This window comes from Bombus pyrosoma, linkage group LG15, assembly GCF_014825855.1.
Source record: "Bombus pyrosoma isolate SC7728 linkage group LG15, ASM1482585v1, whole genome shotgun sequence".
Classification (NCBI taxonomy): Eukaryota; Metazoa; Arthropoda; class Insecta; order Hymenoptera; family Apidae; genus Bombus; species Bombus pyrosoma.
This window is the reverse complement of record NC_057784.1, coordinates 158,022-177,256: the sequence shown is the minus strand read 5'-3', so window position 1 is coordinate 177,256 and position 19,235 is coordinate 158,022. Positions and strand designations below refer to the sequence as shown.

General features: G+C 40.7%; 1 protein-coding gene across 2 annotated transcripts in view; it reads right to left on the bottom strand.

The window, feature by feature from the left end:
- The window catches only part of LOC122575960 (cadherin-99C), a 74,595-nt gene that overhangs the window by 27,262 nt on the left and 28,098 nt on the right, over positions 1 to 19,235 (bottom strand). For both annotated transcript variants that reach the window (XM_043745524.1, XM_043745525.1), the window contains one exon: positions 4,136 to 4,211. In XM_043745524.1, coding sequence (XP_043601459.1) covers positions 4,136 to 4,211 — 76 coding nt within the window. The remainder of the gene's footprint in view (positions 1 to 4,135; positions 4,212 to 19,235) is intronic.

Here is a 19,235-nt window from a genome sequence, read left to right as displayed (position 1 = left end):
AACCGTACGTATTACGTTGAAAATGTAAGTATCTTGCTGCTCTAAAGCGTTCTAAATCATATACCTACATATATGATATATTTTCTACGGCATGTTCCACGCAATGTACAAAATAATGCAGAAAATAATGCAGAAAATAATGCACGATATTTACCCAGCGAATAGATTCTGCTGAATAGATTGAAATACGTAGAACGATCGTCGTTTTGCCTCGAGTCCATGAAAGTTAAACGTTCTTTCGGATAAAAGGCAACCCAACCAACGGCTATGCGACCGCTGTAATACATCCTGGAGGAATTCTTTTCACCGAAGAAATGTGTACACTATCGTCGGAACCTGGCCGTTTCGTGGAAAGTTGTTGCATTAGAAAGTGCATACTGAAGGAACAGACCCATATCTCCGTTCCCGCTTTTAACAACATGCCGTACAATTTACGAATCGCAAGTTGAACCTGCATGAATAAAACTGTAACGAATAAAAAGCCGTATCAACGCGTAGACACGAGATAAGTAGAGGAAATAAAGGAAAGAAAGAAAGAAAGAAAGAAAGAAAGAAAGAAAGAAAGAAAAACTAAAATAAAAGAAGAATTTTAAGAAACGTAGAAACACGATGCGTTATAATTATAGGGGGTTAAAGACGGAGCCGAATTTACAAAGACGCGCCGCTAGCAACTGCGTCGCGAGCTTTGTTTAAAAAAATATTCCCCAGCTGGCAGTCGATAATTTCCACTGATTTATCGAACGCATTTCCTCAAGTACGTACGTAGTTAATGCTGTATATCGATCTTATATGCCGTGCACATCGGGGCATTGATGTTTACGAAGGCTGGAGGCTACCAAGTTGGCCGCAAGATCCGTGAGCTATGAGCGCCGAAGAACGCGATCAACCACTGTGTATACACCGCACACTCAGGTACAAAGTAGGCGCGACAGGCCAGCGCGGCGTACAGATGGGTTCTTAAGACGGATAAAATAATCTCTCCGTCGCAATAATTTCGCTTAGATGGATTGAAAATATAGACGGTTTCGAACAAGCGCACAACCGATGGTTGTCGCGGATATATCGAGTATCGGTGTCGATACTAAAATTCAAAGGAACTGGTTCGATCCACGGATCGAACGGATTTTTAAAAAGCGAACAACACCTGAGCAAAGTTTATCGCAGCCTGTCATGAACTTCCGTGCTAGACGGTTCGATCGCGACGGGTCGTTGAACATTGGAATGGACGAACTGTAGGTACGCTAGAAACCAGAGTTACTACTACAAAGTTACTACTTTACTACCGGACCGGTATTCGCGAGAGAAAGCTAGAACAAGAAAGGTACGTGCAAAAGCAAGTCTACGAGCACTACTTTGATTTTCATTGATAAATTTCCTCCAATAAATTTTCCATCCTACTATTTATTGTAAATTTACTAAGAAACTTTTGTTATTCGCGAAATTCTCTTATACGAAACGTTGACTTTTTTTCAGTAGAACAAACAATATGTATGTATGCGGAATATAAACTTTAGTCGCTTTTATCGTAGTGAACGAAAAAGCGAACGTTTTAATATTTTAGATGATTATACGGTATTTCCATTTACTAAAATGTTAATTCTATCCTTAAATAACACCTATCCTAACGTCGTAAAAGTCTCATTATCGTGACCTTTTCTGGCAATACACGGCATCTTCGACAATGCATTCTACCTGAAAATGTTTTCACACGTTCTCCATTTGGTATATCTCATAGCTTTTTCCCAAATGGCAAACAAAGTCATGAATGTTTATATAACAGAGAGCAATATATACAAGAAGAAACACGCTATATGGATATCTATGAAACATTAATCGTATCATCGCGATACGATATCATCGAGTTTGCGATATCTAGATCGAGTTTGCGATGTCTGTTCTTTTGTACTAAAAGAAACATCGTTCTACGTCGCGTGAACGATAAGCCTTTAGATTTTGTGGTCCTTATAGATCATGATTTTAGTAATCGTAAAAGTGAGAAACCCGCAACCTAGCTACCTCGCTAGCTATCGCAAATCGCTACCTCGGTAATTGCAACTGGGACACCGAGGTTCTCCCTTTTTCTCTCTGCTTCTCTCAGTATGCGTCTTATATGATTTTCGCAGAAAATTTTGGTTGGCTGTTCGGTGAATGCGCGGATGACGCGCACGAATTCGGGAACGCCGGCCGCGCCAGTTGAAACGGTCTTCGCGATAGCGAATTCGACGCGGTAAAACGCTGAACGTTACCGTCCCTGTTAACGTTTTCAACATCGATTCCCACGATATCCAGCTTGACCATTTAGAGTTAGAGAGTTATGCGCCCGGCTGCAACAGTTGCCGGCACTCTCGGCACACAACCAGATTGTCGTCCTCCCTCCCTTTCTTCGAGCACCACCTATCCGGCAATTCTAGTTTTCCCCTGTCCGAAACCTCTACTTCTCGTCTTTCCGCTTATCTGTTATTCGTTATCTATTATTTTGCTCCGTCTAAGCTGTAAACGCCGTCTTACACGTTCTGCTACTACGTGCGTAAATAGCCAGTGAATAGTCACCATAGTACAGTATATTACTACATAGTATAGTATATGTAGTATACCGTGATATAGCTAAAGGAATTTCATCGTTCTCGTTCCATCGATCAAACACAAATTTTGAACGCTTTAAGAAAAATTGTAGCGTGGAATTGAAACGAGAAATCATATTAGATGGTAGGTTAACAACGATCGAGAAGATATTAAACCGATGACTGTCATATATCCTTACGTTGTTTCCGGCACGGTTACCTATACGATGCATATATTATATATATATATATATATATATATATATATATATATATATATATATATATATATATATTGCATGCTCGCAACGAATCACGAAACACCTACACGTAACCAGTAATTAAGGGTTAAAGGTTCGAGTCAGTATGCCAGATAGGGTAGAAGAGAGGACAAGCTTGTTATACAATCTGTCACCGTGTTAGATCGAACAGAATGTATACGTAAGAGCGATATACGCGATATCCTTGCGCGTGGCGTCAATCGTGTAGCATCCACGAATGCAGTCAACGATAAACCACGGGTAAACATCCACTTGACGTAATTGGCAATCAGCTAAGATAGATTTATGTACGAGAGATTACACGCGCTATCCTGCCAGCTCCTTCGACATTTCCCTCCGAGAAACATTTTTCTTTTTTCCTATCCACCCGTCGTGGCTCGAACGAACGTTCTATTAATAAGGTGTACATACATAATCGAAACTTATCATCGATATTTGTATGAAAATGTAGATGTAATGTATTGCATTAGCAAGAAAACGGTTTCCGAGGAAATAAAACGTAAACTTTTTCATAGTAGATAGACAGTAGATTAGATAGCAGATCCTTTCAGAAAAATACATCCTTTCAGAGGAACGTTCCAGAATAGATTTTAAAATAAAATCTTCTTTCTGCCGTTTTCTTCAACGGCATCTTCTTTCTCTTTGAACATGGAATAACTTTCGTTGTGTAAGTACACGAACACGTGATTACTACATGAATCTTTTAATGTTAACCATGTGTTAACTAAATTAAATCATCGATAAATAAATCATAAAACTGATCAAAGTAGTATTTTAAGGCGGACTTATTCTTAATCATATTAACGTGTCCGATGCAACGTAAGTTGCACACCTCTTTATTCGCCGTATAAACACGTACATTAAGCTATATATAAACTTAAATACCCGTATATATGTATTTATGTCGTAAAGAGAAAGTATTTTCGTCGAGTAAACTGAGAAAGTGTTTTATTAAAAACCATTACTTCACCCAAGTCGAAAATTTACATGCGTTGAAAAATATTTCCACTATGAAATGCAACAAGTACTTAAAAACCAAATCGATATAATGAATATTTTATACGATTTTATAAACGGCGAGATATAAATGAAAAAGTAAAAATTGACTGAAACTAATCAACGATCAAGTCTCAATTCTTAACTATTGAATAGAACATTGACACAAACAGCAAAATGAAGAGTATATATATATAAAGACATATGAAAAAATTTGACTCAAGATTAAAAATAAAAATGTCGTCCGATAAATATTTTAGTATGAGGGAAAAAGAGTAACGATTGAACATTATTTACCAGCTTTCGAAGTGACGTTACCAAGGCATAAAAACACGCAGAGTAAGCAGCAAAACCACGCAGTCGTTGTCCTTGCCTGAAAAAGAAATAACGGGATCTCGATAAATTTCTGGCGTCGAACGATACTTTGATGACGATATGCTGTATTAACGTGTTCTAAATTGCTCGATACAGCATCGATTGCTTTATTCGTGCCCCAAATAGCTTGATTTATCATTTCTGGTCAAATAAAAGGTACTTAATTACGATGCTAACGCAGAAATACCTCTGACGCGGATACGAATTTGGCGCTAAATATCGTTTACGCAATGGAATCGTTTTACGAACAAAAGCCTAATGTTCGTCACTCGGGACGATTTAAGCCTTAAGCTGCTCGAATCCTACGAGAAACAGTTTATCGAATACCAAGCGCGAAATGTCAACTGGCTCGCAAACAGTCAACTTGAATCGTTTCGAAACTATTAATAACGCGTATTTTATCAGCCGCTTCCTCCCGATTGGCTTAAGAAGGAAAACAACGAAAAGAAAAAAACAAAATAGCAGCATATGTAGCTGAGACTTACTCGAAGCTCTTCGGAAACAGTGAAAACGCAAAAACTACAAGATAAACAAGGGAGCAATAATTAAAATCTACGTGGATGGAGGTCGTAGAGACTGCATCGTAAAACGTGTAACTAAAACGTTGTTAAAAATTGTTCCTCTTTAGGTCGCATAACGACGCGACGGTTTAAGAAGTATTAAGTAGCTTCGTTCGAAGCCCTGACGTAAACAAATTTACGCGTGTAACAGGTATAGGACACGTGAGAGGAAAAGAATACTTAACAAGATATAGCGCGAAACTCGCATCGTGTCTCATATCGCCCCTCGCTCACGTTTCCAGGCAGAATTTCACAAGGAACAGGATCAAAAAGAGAACTAACGCTTAGCCTACGTGGGGTCTATGCTAATGCGATATTGATGCACGGTATGTAATAAGGATGTTTGCGGCGCGTATAAATGTGCTGGACGAAGGGAAACAATGTTATCGGTATCGTGTGATCTTTGCCCGTATACATTCGGACCCGAGGTGTTTCCGTCACCTGGACGCGTGCGCGTTCTCATCAAACGTGTCTACACACTGCAACGCCTCCTCCTTGCCTTGGACTGTCGATAATGGCCAACATTTTGCGGCCAGTTTGCACCCCTGCCGCCCATCTCTCTCTCTCTCTCTCTCTCTCTCTCTCTCTCTCTCTCTCTTTCTCGTTTATTTTCGCTCTTCTGTATTTTCTAATCTTTCATGCACTTGGATGCATGCGATTCAACAGAGCAATGTCACCATTTAAATACCGTCACAGCCACGAATATCTGGTATCAGGATAGAAAATATCGATCGAACGAGGCTTCCTTACTAAAATACTTTCCGCTGTCTACGATTTTAAGATTGACGCAACGCGGCCAGTACAAAGTCCATTGAACGAACAAGATAAGTAGAGAGGCATGAGTACGTTGCGGCCTTATACGCGTCCGTGGCTTACAGCGGCGTGTCTAGTAAACGCTGCTTCGATAATTTGGCCTTCTTCCTTTGTTTACGCGAGTTTCTCGCAAAGAAAAATACCTAGTTAACTAGATACTTTCCATATTTTCCACTTGGCGTACATCCAGTCGCCCCTCTTGCGATGGAAAGTCCAAGTATGCGCCATAATTTCCAAGAATTACATCATTAAAATCGTTGAGGATGCCAGAAAGGATCGATGAACGAGACAGGCTATGATTTAGTAGCACATAAACATTACCGCCACCGTGTTATTAACATCGTGAGAATAGACAGCAAACTAACAGGATACAAGCATTTCGTGAAGCGTGATAGAAAGTTTAAGGGAACACTTGGAACATTTGGAAGGAACGGCGACTTTTTTTTCTTGGATCCAAGCCCAGACCGCGGTATTTCCATACTCTATTTACTTATCGATCGCGCTTACCGAACTGCGTTGCGAGTTTTCAAATTTATTATTCGCTCTATTAGCGATACATTTTTATCGAATTCATCGTGTGGCCTTGTAGAGAAAATTTAACACAGTCCAATGCGCGTTCGGTCGGTTTAACTATGAAAAGTTACGCTTCGATTATCTCGAACGTTCTTCAATTACCTGAGAATAATTAAAATAATACGAATCCGTACTCCGTACCACTATAGTAACGAACTCGTAATACGTTATTCAGGCATTCGTATCACATATTCCAATTACTATTAAATAGAATTCTGCTACACCACGAATGGGAATACAATTTATTATCAAAACCGTATGGAATTATTTATTTGCTTGTACGCGGGTCACCGCTGTTTCCACGATTATACAGGGATAATACGAGATTTCAATTCGTTGAAAGAATTCTAATCAACTTCTCGTACGTGACCATCCCACATTCGCATTTTCAGGCTTTAACGTGTCTCCCGTTGGTTCAACCGCTTTAACGCTATCAGTTTCATCGAATCCTCCCTATTAAAGAGTACATAAGCGTGTGAAGCGAGTTTCGCGACCACGCGTCCTGCGTGGGCGACCAGTTATTACCGAGTTCTGAACGCTTAACGTGAAAACATAGCCCCATCCGTCTCTCTATTATTTATCAAATACCGAGAAAATTCAACACGAATTTTGTTCGCGATAAAAGTCTATTTGCGTGAAATATTCGCGGCTAGGCAAGACTCGTCGATAATTATTTTTAGAATATTCCTATTGTATCCTTCTAAGAATATCTTAAATTTACCTTGTACCGATCATAGCGCAAAGTGCAGCGTATACATATTTACATCGATATAAATATGTACGAACGATATCGCTAAGCTCGTCTCGATTCGATAAACAGGATATAAAGGAGAATCTTAATAGAAATATCAACCAAACGATTCGTTTATTTACCTTTCTCGATCGTTTCGCTAATATAATCTTTCCTTCCGGCGAAATTATACATTTTCCAATTAATCACGAACGTTGACACGACGAAACTCTATTCTGCGCTACCGCCTTAACGAATGTACGCGTTCTTTCTCTCTCTTTTTTTTTTTTTTTCAACGATGTTCGAATCCGATAATTTCACGTTAGAGCGTAACAACGATGGATAAACGTATAGCGTTTAAACTTATCGAAACGTTTCGACACAATGATTCTCCCACCAAATCTGTAGCTTTTTCCCAGTAAAAGTCACGAAAGTCAGGATTACACGATTACGCGATACAGCGACTTCCATTCACAACACGTTTCTACAACAGCAGAATTACTTCACTTTCTACTATCTGCCTTATTAATCGCGAAAGTATGACCGTTTCTTAGTGCTATCTAAGTCGGAAGTAAACCGTGGTAAAATGTCAGGGGGAACGACTTTTAATAAGATCTCGCACGTTCTAATCCATCTTTCGATACATAGCCGATTGATTTATCGCTTGATACTAACTCGACGCAATGACAAAATATCGATATGACCAACGAGAACTAAGTTGATACGTGGGTAAAATTTACAAGTTTTTGGACGGTGTACGATTAAACAACTTGATTCGACGAACAGTCCGACTCTGTGTCGCCAATAGAGGAATAGAAATAGATACCAGAGAAGACAGAAGCGAGAAACGTATAAAGACGAACGGAGTAGAAAAGGTCAGCGTCGATCTGAAATGTCAGACGTTAGACGGAGTCAACGTAAACTCGACGCGAAACAGAAATTTGACGCAAGACAACCGTATACGTAATTCCATTACGATCCATTTTTATACTTTCTCTCGACGAACGAAACAGCAATCTCCTCGTTCTTTCGTTTCATCCGTTGCTTGCATTTAATCAGCTTCCATCGCCGTCTCCTATATAAAAATGGTCTTTGAATCTTGCTCTTCTTATCCTTACTTATCTTTATATTTCGATGGTACTCTTATCCACGATAAGAAAATAACTTTTAATAAATTATCACATCTTTGTGAAAAATGTATTTCTATATATATCTATCTATATATATATATCTATACTTCTACTCGGGAGAATTTATGGTAGCACGTTTCGTTGGGTAAATGACAAAACGCAGTGTTGAACGATTCCTCCTGATAACACGTTGGTCGATATCGAGGAAAGCTAGTGCAACGTGGCTGGCAGAGTTTTACGAGGTTGCGATTACTGAACGTGACTGCAGAATACGATATAACGCGTATACGGACCGAAACAACGATGTTTCTATGACTATCGGTCTGCATAACGTATCGCCGGACGCGTTGTGCGTAATATGCATATCCGATTCGTCTGTTACAGCGAACGGACGAGAATGCACCTGCTCCTCGATGCGAACTACGTGCTCGAAGAATCCTCGCGAACGATTAACCCTGCTGCCCCTTTCTTTCCCTCGCTCTTCCCTTCCCAATACATTTGCTAGAATAGAAACGATGGACGTTGGTCTACGTATAGCTAGAACATGGGGTACGGTAGTTCTGAATCAACCAACTAGCCTCTACTTATCGCTTCACGTCGATATTACCACGTGGCATCTAACGTCGAATCTAACGCACCTTTGAACTCTACTTCCACGTCCAGACCGCTTTCTATCGCTCGTATCGTTGCGTGCAAAAGGCAACATTGTGTTCTTGAGCATGTCCATGTATTGAAAACGGTCCATAATTCCATCGATACGACATAGGACCAGGACTGCCTGGAGAAAAACACGCGCACACCATAACGTTCCCACCACCATGTTTAAAAGTTTCTAAAACGCACCGTGTTTCCAAACTTTCGCCAATTCGACGTCTAACATGCCGTGTCTGGTCGGAAGAGACGCGATTGAATTTCGATTCGTGCGAAAACAATATCTTTTGTCCAACGCTTATGAGCTTCAGCAAATGCAAGTCGTGTTTTTCGATTCCTAGAACTCAGTAGTGGTTTCTTTTCGGGTTTTCTTTTAATCTTCTCCTAACAGTTTTAGCATTAATTTGTGTATCTCCGTTATAGTTTATCTCCGAAGAGATATTATTTGCACTACGAAAACGATCCCTTTCGCTCGATCGATGAATCCGGCGATCCATTTTCGGCGTTGTTTTACGTGGTCTTTCGTGGTTTTTCGGTTGATCGCAATACATGCTTGCCTCTAAAAATTTATACCAAGCTTGCTTACAAGCCGTTTCTGACCTGTTCACTGTATTTGCTATTTCGGCAAAGGTTTTACTTTGCTTTCACAGCCTTACGATTCTAATTTAATCGCATTTTCTTTTCGTCCCTTTCGTGCCCGCTTTTCTACCGCGAAACAATCTCGTAACTTGCGATAGCGTGAGACTGAAAATCCTGTTCTCCGGGGAATCGCTCTTATTCTTGGGAACAATAGCTCGTCCCCGATTGCGTCTACCTAACTCGAACGTACGTACCAAGATATCGCGTAATAACCGTACTCGCGTAGACGCGAGTCACCTGGATTTGCGGCTGATCCGTGACCGTTAATTTTTATCGTTCCCGTTGTGATCCTGTTCGCGACGACAATGCAAGGAAACGGAGGGCCCTAATTTCCTTTCGTTCTCTCCACACGAGTCTTGGCACAAGTTACCATTCAGAGATTATACGCGTTTGCTCATTTACGGTACCGTGTTACGGGATTGTTTTATTACATTAATTTCTCGTCGTAATTGAAAAAAAGAAACAGTAACTTTGATTAAATTTTTATCGCGCAACGATCGTACAACGACGATAATACGCGATTCGTATATTTTCTGTTCTAAAGTTATCCGAATCAACTTGAAAGTAATCTTTGATTCGAATCGCGAATAGCAAACCCCGATATAGTTAAGACTACGGATAAAAGGATCAGCTTTCGACAAGAACGGATTTCTCGTTGAAACAACAAGAAGGAGGTAAGGTAAGCCATCAGGAAATTCTTTAACCCGACGTTAAATAGGCATTTCCTGCGGAAATGTTCGTCGATGAAATCGAGCCACCGATGGTAGTAATTGAATCTACAGAATCCTCGTAGGGTGCGTTAGTCTTCTGATTTCACGTCAACCGTTATCCAACGGAAATTACGACGCGATAGCAAGTTTTCAATTTCATCGCTGTATTCTACTTCTCTCAGGCGATCGACGAAGATCTGGCCAATAGAACGCAAAAAGATCGATGGTTCGAGCGAACCCGCGTAAATAGTACCTTGTTCGCGTTAATTTTAACGTCTTCGGCGGAGGGGGGGGGGGAGGGCGATGAGAATTATTTTAAGTAAATGTGGTTGTCTTTGAAAAGAAACGTATCGCTTAGTTAGGTTATCCGTTATCCGTTAAAAACATAGAACGGGCACGCGATTATCATTCTTAAATTTCATCGCACGCATCTACATCTTAACTCTGATCGTTGCTCGGCATGCGGCAACAAATTATACGCGAATAACCAAGTTTCTCGTCGTAGTATTTTCGTCATTAACAAACACAACGAATACGTATTTCCAATTAGGGAGGAAAGGGGGATAAATCCCGTTTTATAAATATTTGAAAGTCCAGAAATTATTACGGACCGTTGAAATATCCGAGAATTGGGACGATATCTCTCCAATTCGTTTCACAATAATTTACCACTACCGATACTTTCATCCGTCTACGATTGTCGTTAGAAAATATTTTTACTAACAGCATATAGTCGTATAATCATCATACGCAACAGTGAGTAACACTGCTCTTCGTCCAATTATAGCAGAATTCTAAGTAGAAACTTGTCGAGCGAGTATAATCGCGCGATATTCTTCAACTACCACGTAAGTACGCGTACTATATGCGCATTTAAATACGCAGCAAGATGAAAGTAAAAGTATAACGTGTGAAAACGAGTTCGTCAATAACGACATCGTAGTCGTATTCTTCCCCTCGTTTACCTTACCACTCCTAGCGACTTAATACACGTCAAACGCGAGACTATAGCGTTTTATCTGAATCGTAGAACGAACTGAACGAATGGAAAATCTGGTATTGCGAAAATCAACGAATACAACGACCGTTACGCGAAGGGGCGATGATGTAGGATGCAGGTGAGACTGCATATACACTGTCGACCGTGGTGATACACCGCAACAGGAAAAGAGGGCATAACGGTCGGGGAGGGAGGGGGGGGGGGGGACAAGGGCGATCACGATGAAAAAGATAAGGGGTGAAAGCCAGCGAATATAGCCCATGCCAGCCCATATATCTTTACGACAATATAATCTACAAGCGCAACGTTCTCGTTTAACCAAGTCTGCCTGCTTGCCCATTTTTTCCGTTATACCTTTGCCAACTTTTGTACAACCTGTACTTTTTACTTATGCATATCGGCAAACGGGTAAACTATTAAAATGAAAGCGTACGTCAAGTAGCATTTATATCGTATACATATTAGATATTTTACATTTACTTATCGCAAAAGTGGCTCGATGCGTTACAAGTTATAAGAGGCAACTATAAGTTATAAGATTAAACTATTCAACGTTCTCAAATTATTCGACGAAAAATGAATATTTACCGAAAAACTTATAGTTGATTTTTCAACAGTTGAGTCGAAAAATCCAACGCAATTCCAATTTCCCCGTGAGAATATTATATGCCGATGGGGCAACATTTAATGAATGTGGAATAACAAATATACGTAACGGACATTTCTGAGCACGTGAAAATCCATACGCATTAAGAGATAGTTGGTACAAAATGGTGCACCACCATGTCCTATCGATGACTTAAACAGCTGTTTTGGAAACAGGTGGATCGGTCGAGGCGCGGTGAAATAACGCGAGAGCGCGCCGAGAACGATTCGCACTCTGTCGAGCTGCCTTGGACAGTGCTGTCGCGTTCGATCAATCATATGGCAATTCTTGCAATTAACGTGCGCTTAACTAGCGATCACTATCGTTAGCCTGTTTTCGGAGTTCCGTTCGCTTCTTGGAACACACGCAGAAGCACTCGACCCGAATGCGACTTGAACGCCTATCCGAGCGTTTAATCGTTTCGATGTGTTTCGAAATTGCAATCGTTTTCATGAACCGTTTCCATGCGTCAATGTTTGTCACATTCTTCGCCAAATTTTGAATGCCACGGGAATACCGTTTCGAATACCGCTTATACTCTTAATCGAAGTGTATCCAAAAAAGGCCAAGTCGACAGAAAAAGCGGATCGACTTTCAGGCTAAGTTGAACGAATCGCACGAATCGGGACGAACGATACGTCGCGTCGCGTCGCGTCTCGTCGCATCTCGTCGAGACCACACAAATACCTGAGAAACGTCGACAGGTTTATAAGACATCTTTCGAGACGAGATGTTCTTTTAGAGTTAGGATTTTAGACAATACGTGTTACGTCGCATCGTAAGGGACAGGATCGTTTTCTCTTACGAATCGTTCAACTAGATCCTAACCACGACCTCTCTGCTGCACGACCACGCTTCTCGATGCTCGTGCATCGTTCATGACGAAACACACCTGTCGTATACGTCGTGCAACATCCAATCCGCCTACGATTTGCATTGAAACTCTGTTAGACTGGTTTTGGTTTCCGCTACCGTTTGTATAATACAATCGCTATTCTCCTTTTTTCTTTGCTACTTTGCTCGTTGTTTGCGTAACTTGACTCGTCGATGCTATCGTTGTCATACAGATTTAAACCGGCGCTTACAAAGAGTGTCGATGCTGCTTGGAACTCCTGCTGTGCTAGAATTTCTCACATACCTACTTAGTCTTACATGTACTAATTTACTATTTATATATTATATTACTATGAAACTAATAATCCGACGAGCGATCGAAACGAGGTATTATCGCTCGATTCGCTGCGATCAATATAAAAGAAATGTGCGATAGCGAGAGCGGAGCGATCGTGTCAATAAAACAACGCTGGTCGCTCACGGTTCGTTCATCCAGTATCGTTCCCGCGACGCGACGCGACGCGAAGCGGCCAAGGATCGTTGGTTCGGGCGCGCGTCTGACCAAGCGGAAGAGACGCGGCCGCGGATTCCCGCGCCAACCACGTTCGATCGTAACTTAACCCGTTTTTTCTCCCACGACGTTTGCCGACTCGTGCACATTGCGCTCGATAAATCAACGCCGATCGACCAACGATTCCGCTCGTCGTAACGTCTCTGCCATTATGAATCATCGCTCGATAATCTCGATACTTAAAAAGTCGTCCGATCGCGTTGCATGCGACCATTCTAACGACGAAATTTTCCTATAACAGGTACAAGTTTCCAACTTCCGACGAAATAAAAACGTCAACGCACGCGATTCGATCGCGACACGCCGGGCGCGAGGTCATTTTTTCTTCGTTCGCCGCTAACAAAATCGATTTCGATGCCTCTCGCTCAGAAGTAACCTCGGATATCTCGCTACGGCACCAACCACGACGATTTATGTACCGAGACTCGGCGAAATGGGTGCACCTATACCCACGTTATTTATGCCAACTTCGCATATCTGCTTGCTCGTAAATAAGTATAACGAAACGTACATGCGAGTACAATTCACTTAAGCACGACATCGCACTGCTTTCCACTGGACGCGGCTATCAACTAAGGGAATGTCTTGTTAATTTATCGTTCGTTGCGAATCCGAGCGCTAGTTTATACAACCACGCGACACGCATCAAAGAACGCACTGGAAATTCGTAGCCGACCGATTCAGCGATCGAACGAGTCCTTCCGCGTGTCTACGAAAGTGCTATCTTCAAAAAAAAATGTACAGGTACGAAATCCAATGTTGCCGAAGTTTTATTCGTTTCCTGTTGCTACGAGTTTCATGTTGTTTTAACAGTTTGTTCTTAACGTTGATATCTAGCACTGTTCTATTAGACAATCGTCGATCCATTAGGCTCGAATGAATTTTACTTGAAACAAAAATTGCTCTCTAATGGAATAAAATTTCTTAGTAAGTTAAAAAAAAAAAAAATGGTCTAAGGGAATACCTGGACAAACAAAGGTAAAAAGATAAAGAAAAGTATCCGCTGCGGATTCTCGTTGGCTCCGCGATACTCTTTGCGCGACGCGTAATACCGGTTCAAAGATGCATGCAAAGGTTTCTCTTCCAAAGTCTCAAAGAACCAATGAACAGATCGCAGAGAGTCGTAAAGACTTGGTTTTAATACTCGCGAGGCAACCAAGAACATCGAAGAAGGTACAACGGCCATTTCTGCACCGAGTTTGCGTTGTTCCTCCGACATCCGTTCACACGAGTTTCGTTTTAGTTAAAAAGGATGTGGAAACGTATGTTAGAAAACGGGGGGGAAAAAATGACAATGTAAAAAATGCCTTTGGATATTTGATATTCTTCTTAACGGAATTTTATAATAACTAACGTCTTGCTTCTGTTCCGCTACATTCGATCGTAAAAACCAGAAAATTCCTTTTTCTTTAACTAAATTTTTCAAGCACGATGTCGCGCTCTTTTTCTTGTACCTGAAAACATCAACACGTTTCTTTCGTTTTTATTTATAAACATTGACATTCGAGGTGGCGTCTCGATGGAATTCCAGTGGAATTATGAGAACGACCAAAGGTTGTTGTTGTTGTTTTTTTTTTTTATGCCTGTGAAGATTTGCTTTTCGAAATATTTGGATGGTTGGATCGTATCTCGCTTATCTCCGGCAGGAAGCCCGAAGCACCGTTTGCTCGTCGGGTTTCTCCTTAATGGGCATAAAAATGTACTTTACTGCCGGTCGTATGGGGATACCTATAATTTTAATATTTCTTTTATGCATCCCACGGGAATTGCGTCTATAGAAATGTTTAGTGCTTCCTACGAACACGATACACATACATTTGGAGTCTTTCGCTTTCATATAGGTGTTCTATGAATCGTATAACGGTACAACTAGCTAGCTAGATCAATTAGAAGGATTAATTCGTTCTTGACAAATATTTTATTTCTAACTACGTATCCGCATTCTCTGAAATCGTTGAGAGTAACGAACAATTTTTAAAAATAAATAAATAATATTATATATATATAAAAATAATACTAAATAATACGATCGCAATACGCTTCCATATACATACATGTTGCGTTCTTCTACTTTAAATACTTCAATTATTATTCTCTCTGTTATAACGATCGTAGATGTATGAAATTTCGTGCATACGATAAACGGTGAACATATTATTGCAAGTGAATATAGCTTCTAAAATACACTGCAAATACGAGCTTTTACACAATTTAGACAATTTAGACAAGGACGTACTGGTACAAAGACATATTAGATTCATTCATAGTAGAATCATTCTACCCCCGATGAAGACGACGAGATCACCGAACCGTCTGCCAAACCATCGAGAAAAAACGCCAATGTCTAATTCTTCCGTAATTCTAAACGTATAGATAAAGGTGAAAATCTTTCTAGTAGATACACTATCTTTGATGATGTTTATCAAGCGTAAGAATTTTTCAAAAATTTTTGTTCGACGTATCGTTTCATAATTTCGGATCGATGCGATTCGGATATTTGACAACTTTGTTCCTTTCATCTATTTACTATTTCGACGACAAATACTACACCGTTGAATGAATAGCTTCACGTTTCTTATTTCGGCGAGTTCGGAAATAGGAAAGCGTTCGAAACAAAGCCGCGCAAGTTTTCTGAAAAGCATGCGCGATGCTGTGCACCGTTCGATCCGCAACAAGAATTTGAACTGAACGCAATAACTTGCGAAACCCTGAAAACATGGCAAGTGGCAACCGTTCGACGTATCTTGATTAATAACTAGGAAACTATGACGCGTACAGCCTGAATACTCCATTCCCATGCCACGAGAACGCGATAAATTATAGCGTAGCACGCGGAACGAGTACAGCAGGTTGCGAGGAAATCCTTTTCGACGGCAAAGCGTTTCTGATCATTCGGACGTCCGAGGTACGATCATCTGCGATACTCCATCGTGCTCTGCACGCCGAATACATATGCATGTCCAAGGGATTGTTCGATTTTCAATTTTCTTCCAAATTTCCTGCTCCTATGGATAAACAGTTCCGAATCTATTCCTTCTTATTTAATTCTTATTTCGAAATATCGCTTTCTCCCACAATTCAAATGAACAACAATCCTGCGAGTTTAAGAAGAAACGATGGATGAAAAAGTAAAGTCGCGTCTATCCGATTTGAATTTTCGAGAAACGTTCGATCCGACCGTACGGCGGATGATCATTCGTAAACGTTAGCGTAAACCGAAGCGTCGCGCATCGTAGACGTTGAAAGAGTCCACGGAGTTTGGTCCAATTTCAAGGCAACCTGTCGTCATCCTTTCGAAACGGAGGTAAGGAACCCAGGGGGGAGAAATAGTTTGGTCAATCAATATCGATGGTTCCGTGTTCCTCTGATTTATCGAACGGATCGTTAACGATGAAGAGCAGCAACGTAGCTACGAAAGAGGAAGGTTACGTGGCGTGAAAGTCGGCACGATGATAAGCCGCCTACTCGGCGTTATTTCGGTGGAAATCGTGGCTCGAGCTCGTTCCGCTCTGGAATTCCTTTTTCCCAACGTTTAATAAACTCGCAATTAATAGCGATCACTTAATGGTTCTATAGTAAAGTACCAACGCGTATTACCATCCGTGAACGATTTCCCTCCACGAAACTGATAATTACGTTATAAAGAGACGCTCTCCGATAAAGGGTCTTTCGGGTAATATCCGCAGGAATGTTTTGAAATTAATTGTAACAACGGTAAAAATTGCTGTATATATTTGTATATAATTATAATCGTATAAATAATCATATCCATTTTTCCGAACATGTAAAAGGTTTAAAGGTAGAAATTCATCTATTTTGTAACATTTTTGTCTTTAGAGAAAAGGAACAAAAACTTAATAAATAAACGATAGGGAATAGGTATAAATTCTAGCAAACATACGACTCGAGAAGCGTATCTATAACAAAGTAGTCGTCTCGTAAAATCATTATTAATTAACTACATACGGTTTCGCCGTAGTAGCGTGTAATGAGTACAAGGTTCGTGCTATTAGCCGTCATAAATAATAAGTAAACGCCAAGTAGCTCGAGTACAGAGAAAATGAGAGGGAGAAGGAGGAAACTTAAGAGCCGGACGATTATTAACGACCAATTTTCCACCCCCGAGAAACTTTGCTTTAGAAAAGAAAAATATCAACGAACACATGATCGACGTAATGCCGTACCTATTTACATAACATTAACCCTGCGTTGCGTCTCGAGTAATAAAATATGTAGATGCTACTGAAGCTATTCTATTACGACACGCTAGAGATACACCAAGACTGTTTTGTTACTCGCGTGTATACGGGCGCGAGCGAAACGAAGAGAAAGAAGGAAAACAAGCTGGTAAATTCTTCCGTAGTTTATTCGAAACGCTTCGATTCTACCTTCGTGTCAATGTGAAACGTTATGGCCCATAAACCTTGGCGAACGTTCACGCATTATTCTGCCACATGATATAAACGGCATTCCCTCAGCTGCCTTTGAAATGGCGAACATATAAAAGCTCGAGCTACGATGATCGGAATAAATATATAGGATCATCGGGGTCGGTGTTCCCGGCATAACAATTTCAGCAGCGAAAAAAACGAGAAACAACGGGGTTGCCGGTCGACCAAGATGGTCGAGGTTTCCCTTGGATGCACAAGGAATTCCTATTTTAAACTGTCCCATCGATGAGCGTCACAGCGCCGCAGCCAATACGCACCGAACGTATTTTGATCGGGTAGTATACACGTATACACGGACTCGAAGGGAACTAGTTTTTGAATTTTTTCCCAGCATCGCGCTCCGTGATTGCATGCCTCTACGAGTCGCTGGAACGAACGTTAGCGTCTCTGTATTAAAGATGATACATATAAATGCATCGGAATAATATTGTCGTGCATCCGTTTATACGAAGAACATGTGGGTGTCGTCGTGCTAGAGTGCTCTTCTTTCCCTCCGTTGAACGTTTGAAATTTTATAACATCGTTTCGCACGATTAACTGGCAGCGAGAAATATGAAAGATTTTCATCGAGAGCTACCAACGATATCCTTAGCACAACATTTTTCTCCTTCTTTCATTTATTTTCAACGAAACGAAAATTCTTCAAATACTCGAAATAGCGTTTCGCGTGCGCGATAAAATCGATTCTCTCGTTTCTTTTTCTTTTCTTTTTTTTTCTTTTTTCAGAATTTATAAAATCGTAAATACCGTCAATAAGAGTCAAGTAATAAAATTCAGCTTCTATACCGTTTCGGTACAAGTACGTAGCAATTTTCCGATAGATTTCCAATACTTGGCATAAGCTTTCTGCAAAACTTTCGCGAATAGCCTGTTCATATGTAACCTGAGAATCTTACTGTCACAGCCAAGATTTGACAAACAAAGCCACAATCTCATAGTTATTGTTCTAATCGTGAGTCTGATTCTCGTTGAGTTCATCGCCGTTAACCGTATTACCGCTCTCGATTCGCAAACGTAAGCAATTAACTACGCGTACGACCGATTTCCGATTAAAGTTAACAAGTTCTATACCACAGATACGTGATACGTAATCGAAAAAATGGAACTCTAGGGCGGATTTCCGACGGAATCGACCACGGCAACCTCCGATGAATGGCTAACAGATGTGAAACATGTTACCGCGTGACCGTAGGCGGCAAAGGATTCGCTTTACATAGACGTGTAATATCGCCGATAGTTCTAACCACCACATTGATAGATTGTTTTATGGTTGAAGAATAGAGTAACCGTTTCGATAAATATTCGTAGGGATGTGTTGCATTCTATCGAAACCGGAACCGTATATAGCAATTATTATTTCCTTTCTTGGCGTTGTCAGTCAACGAGCTCGTAACGCTTACGGCGAGGTAATATACATTAGCCGATAATAATTGATCAATCTCGCTCCTATATCTTTCGTGTAGATTAAGGAAAACACGGTGAACCGGCGAGCCAATGAGCGCCGATTTATCGCACTTTGTGTTCGGCAAAACGATTCATAGAAGGTGGGCGCGCATCGATTTTCTCCATAACGTTGGTCGATTCACGCGATTACTCACGGCTAAGAGAGACGATAAGCTAACCTTCGATCGAATATAAGTATACACTTGAAGAGATTTAGACGTCAACAAGAGGTCAAGACGTACCTACTTACGTTTGTATTACGCCAGGAGTA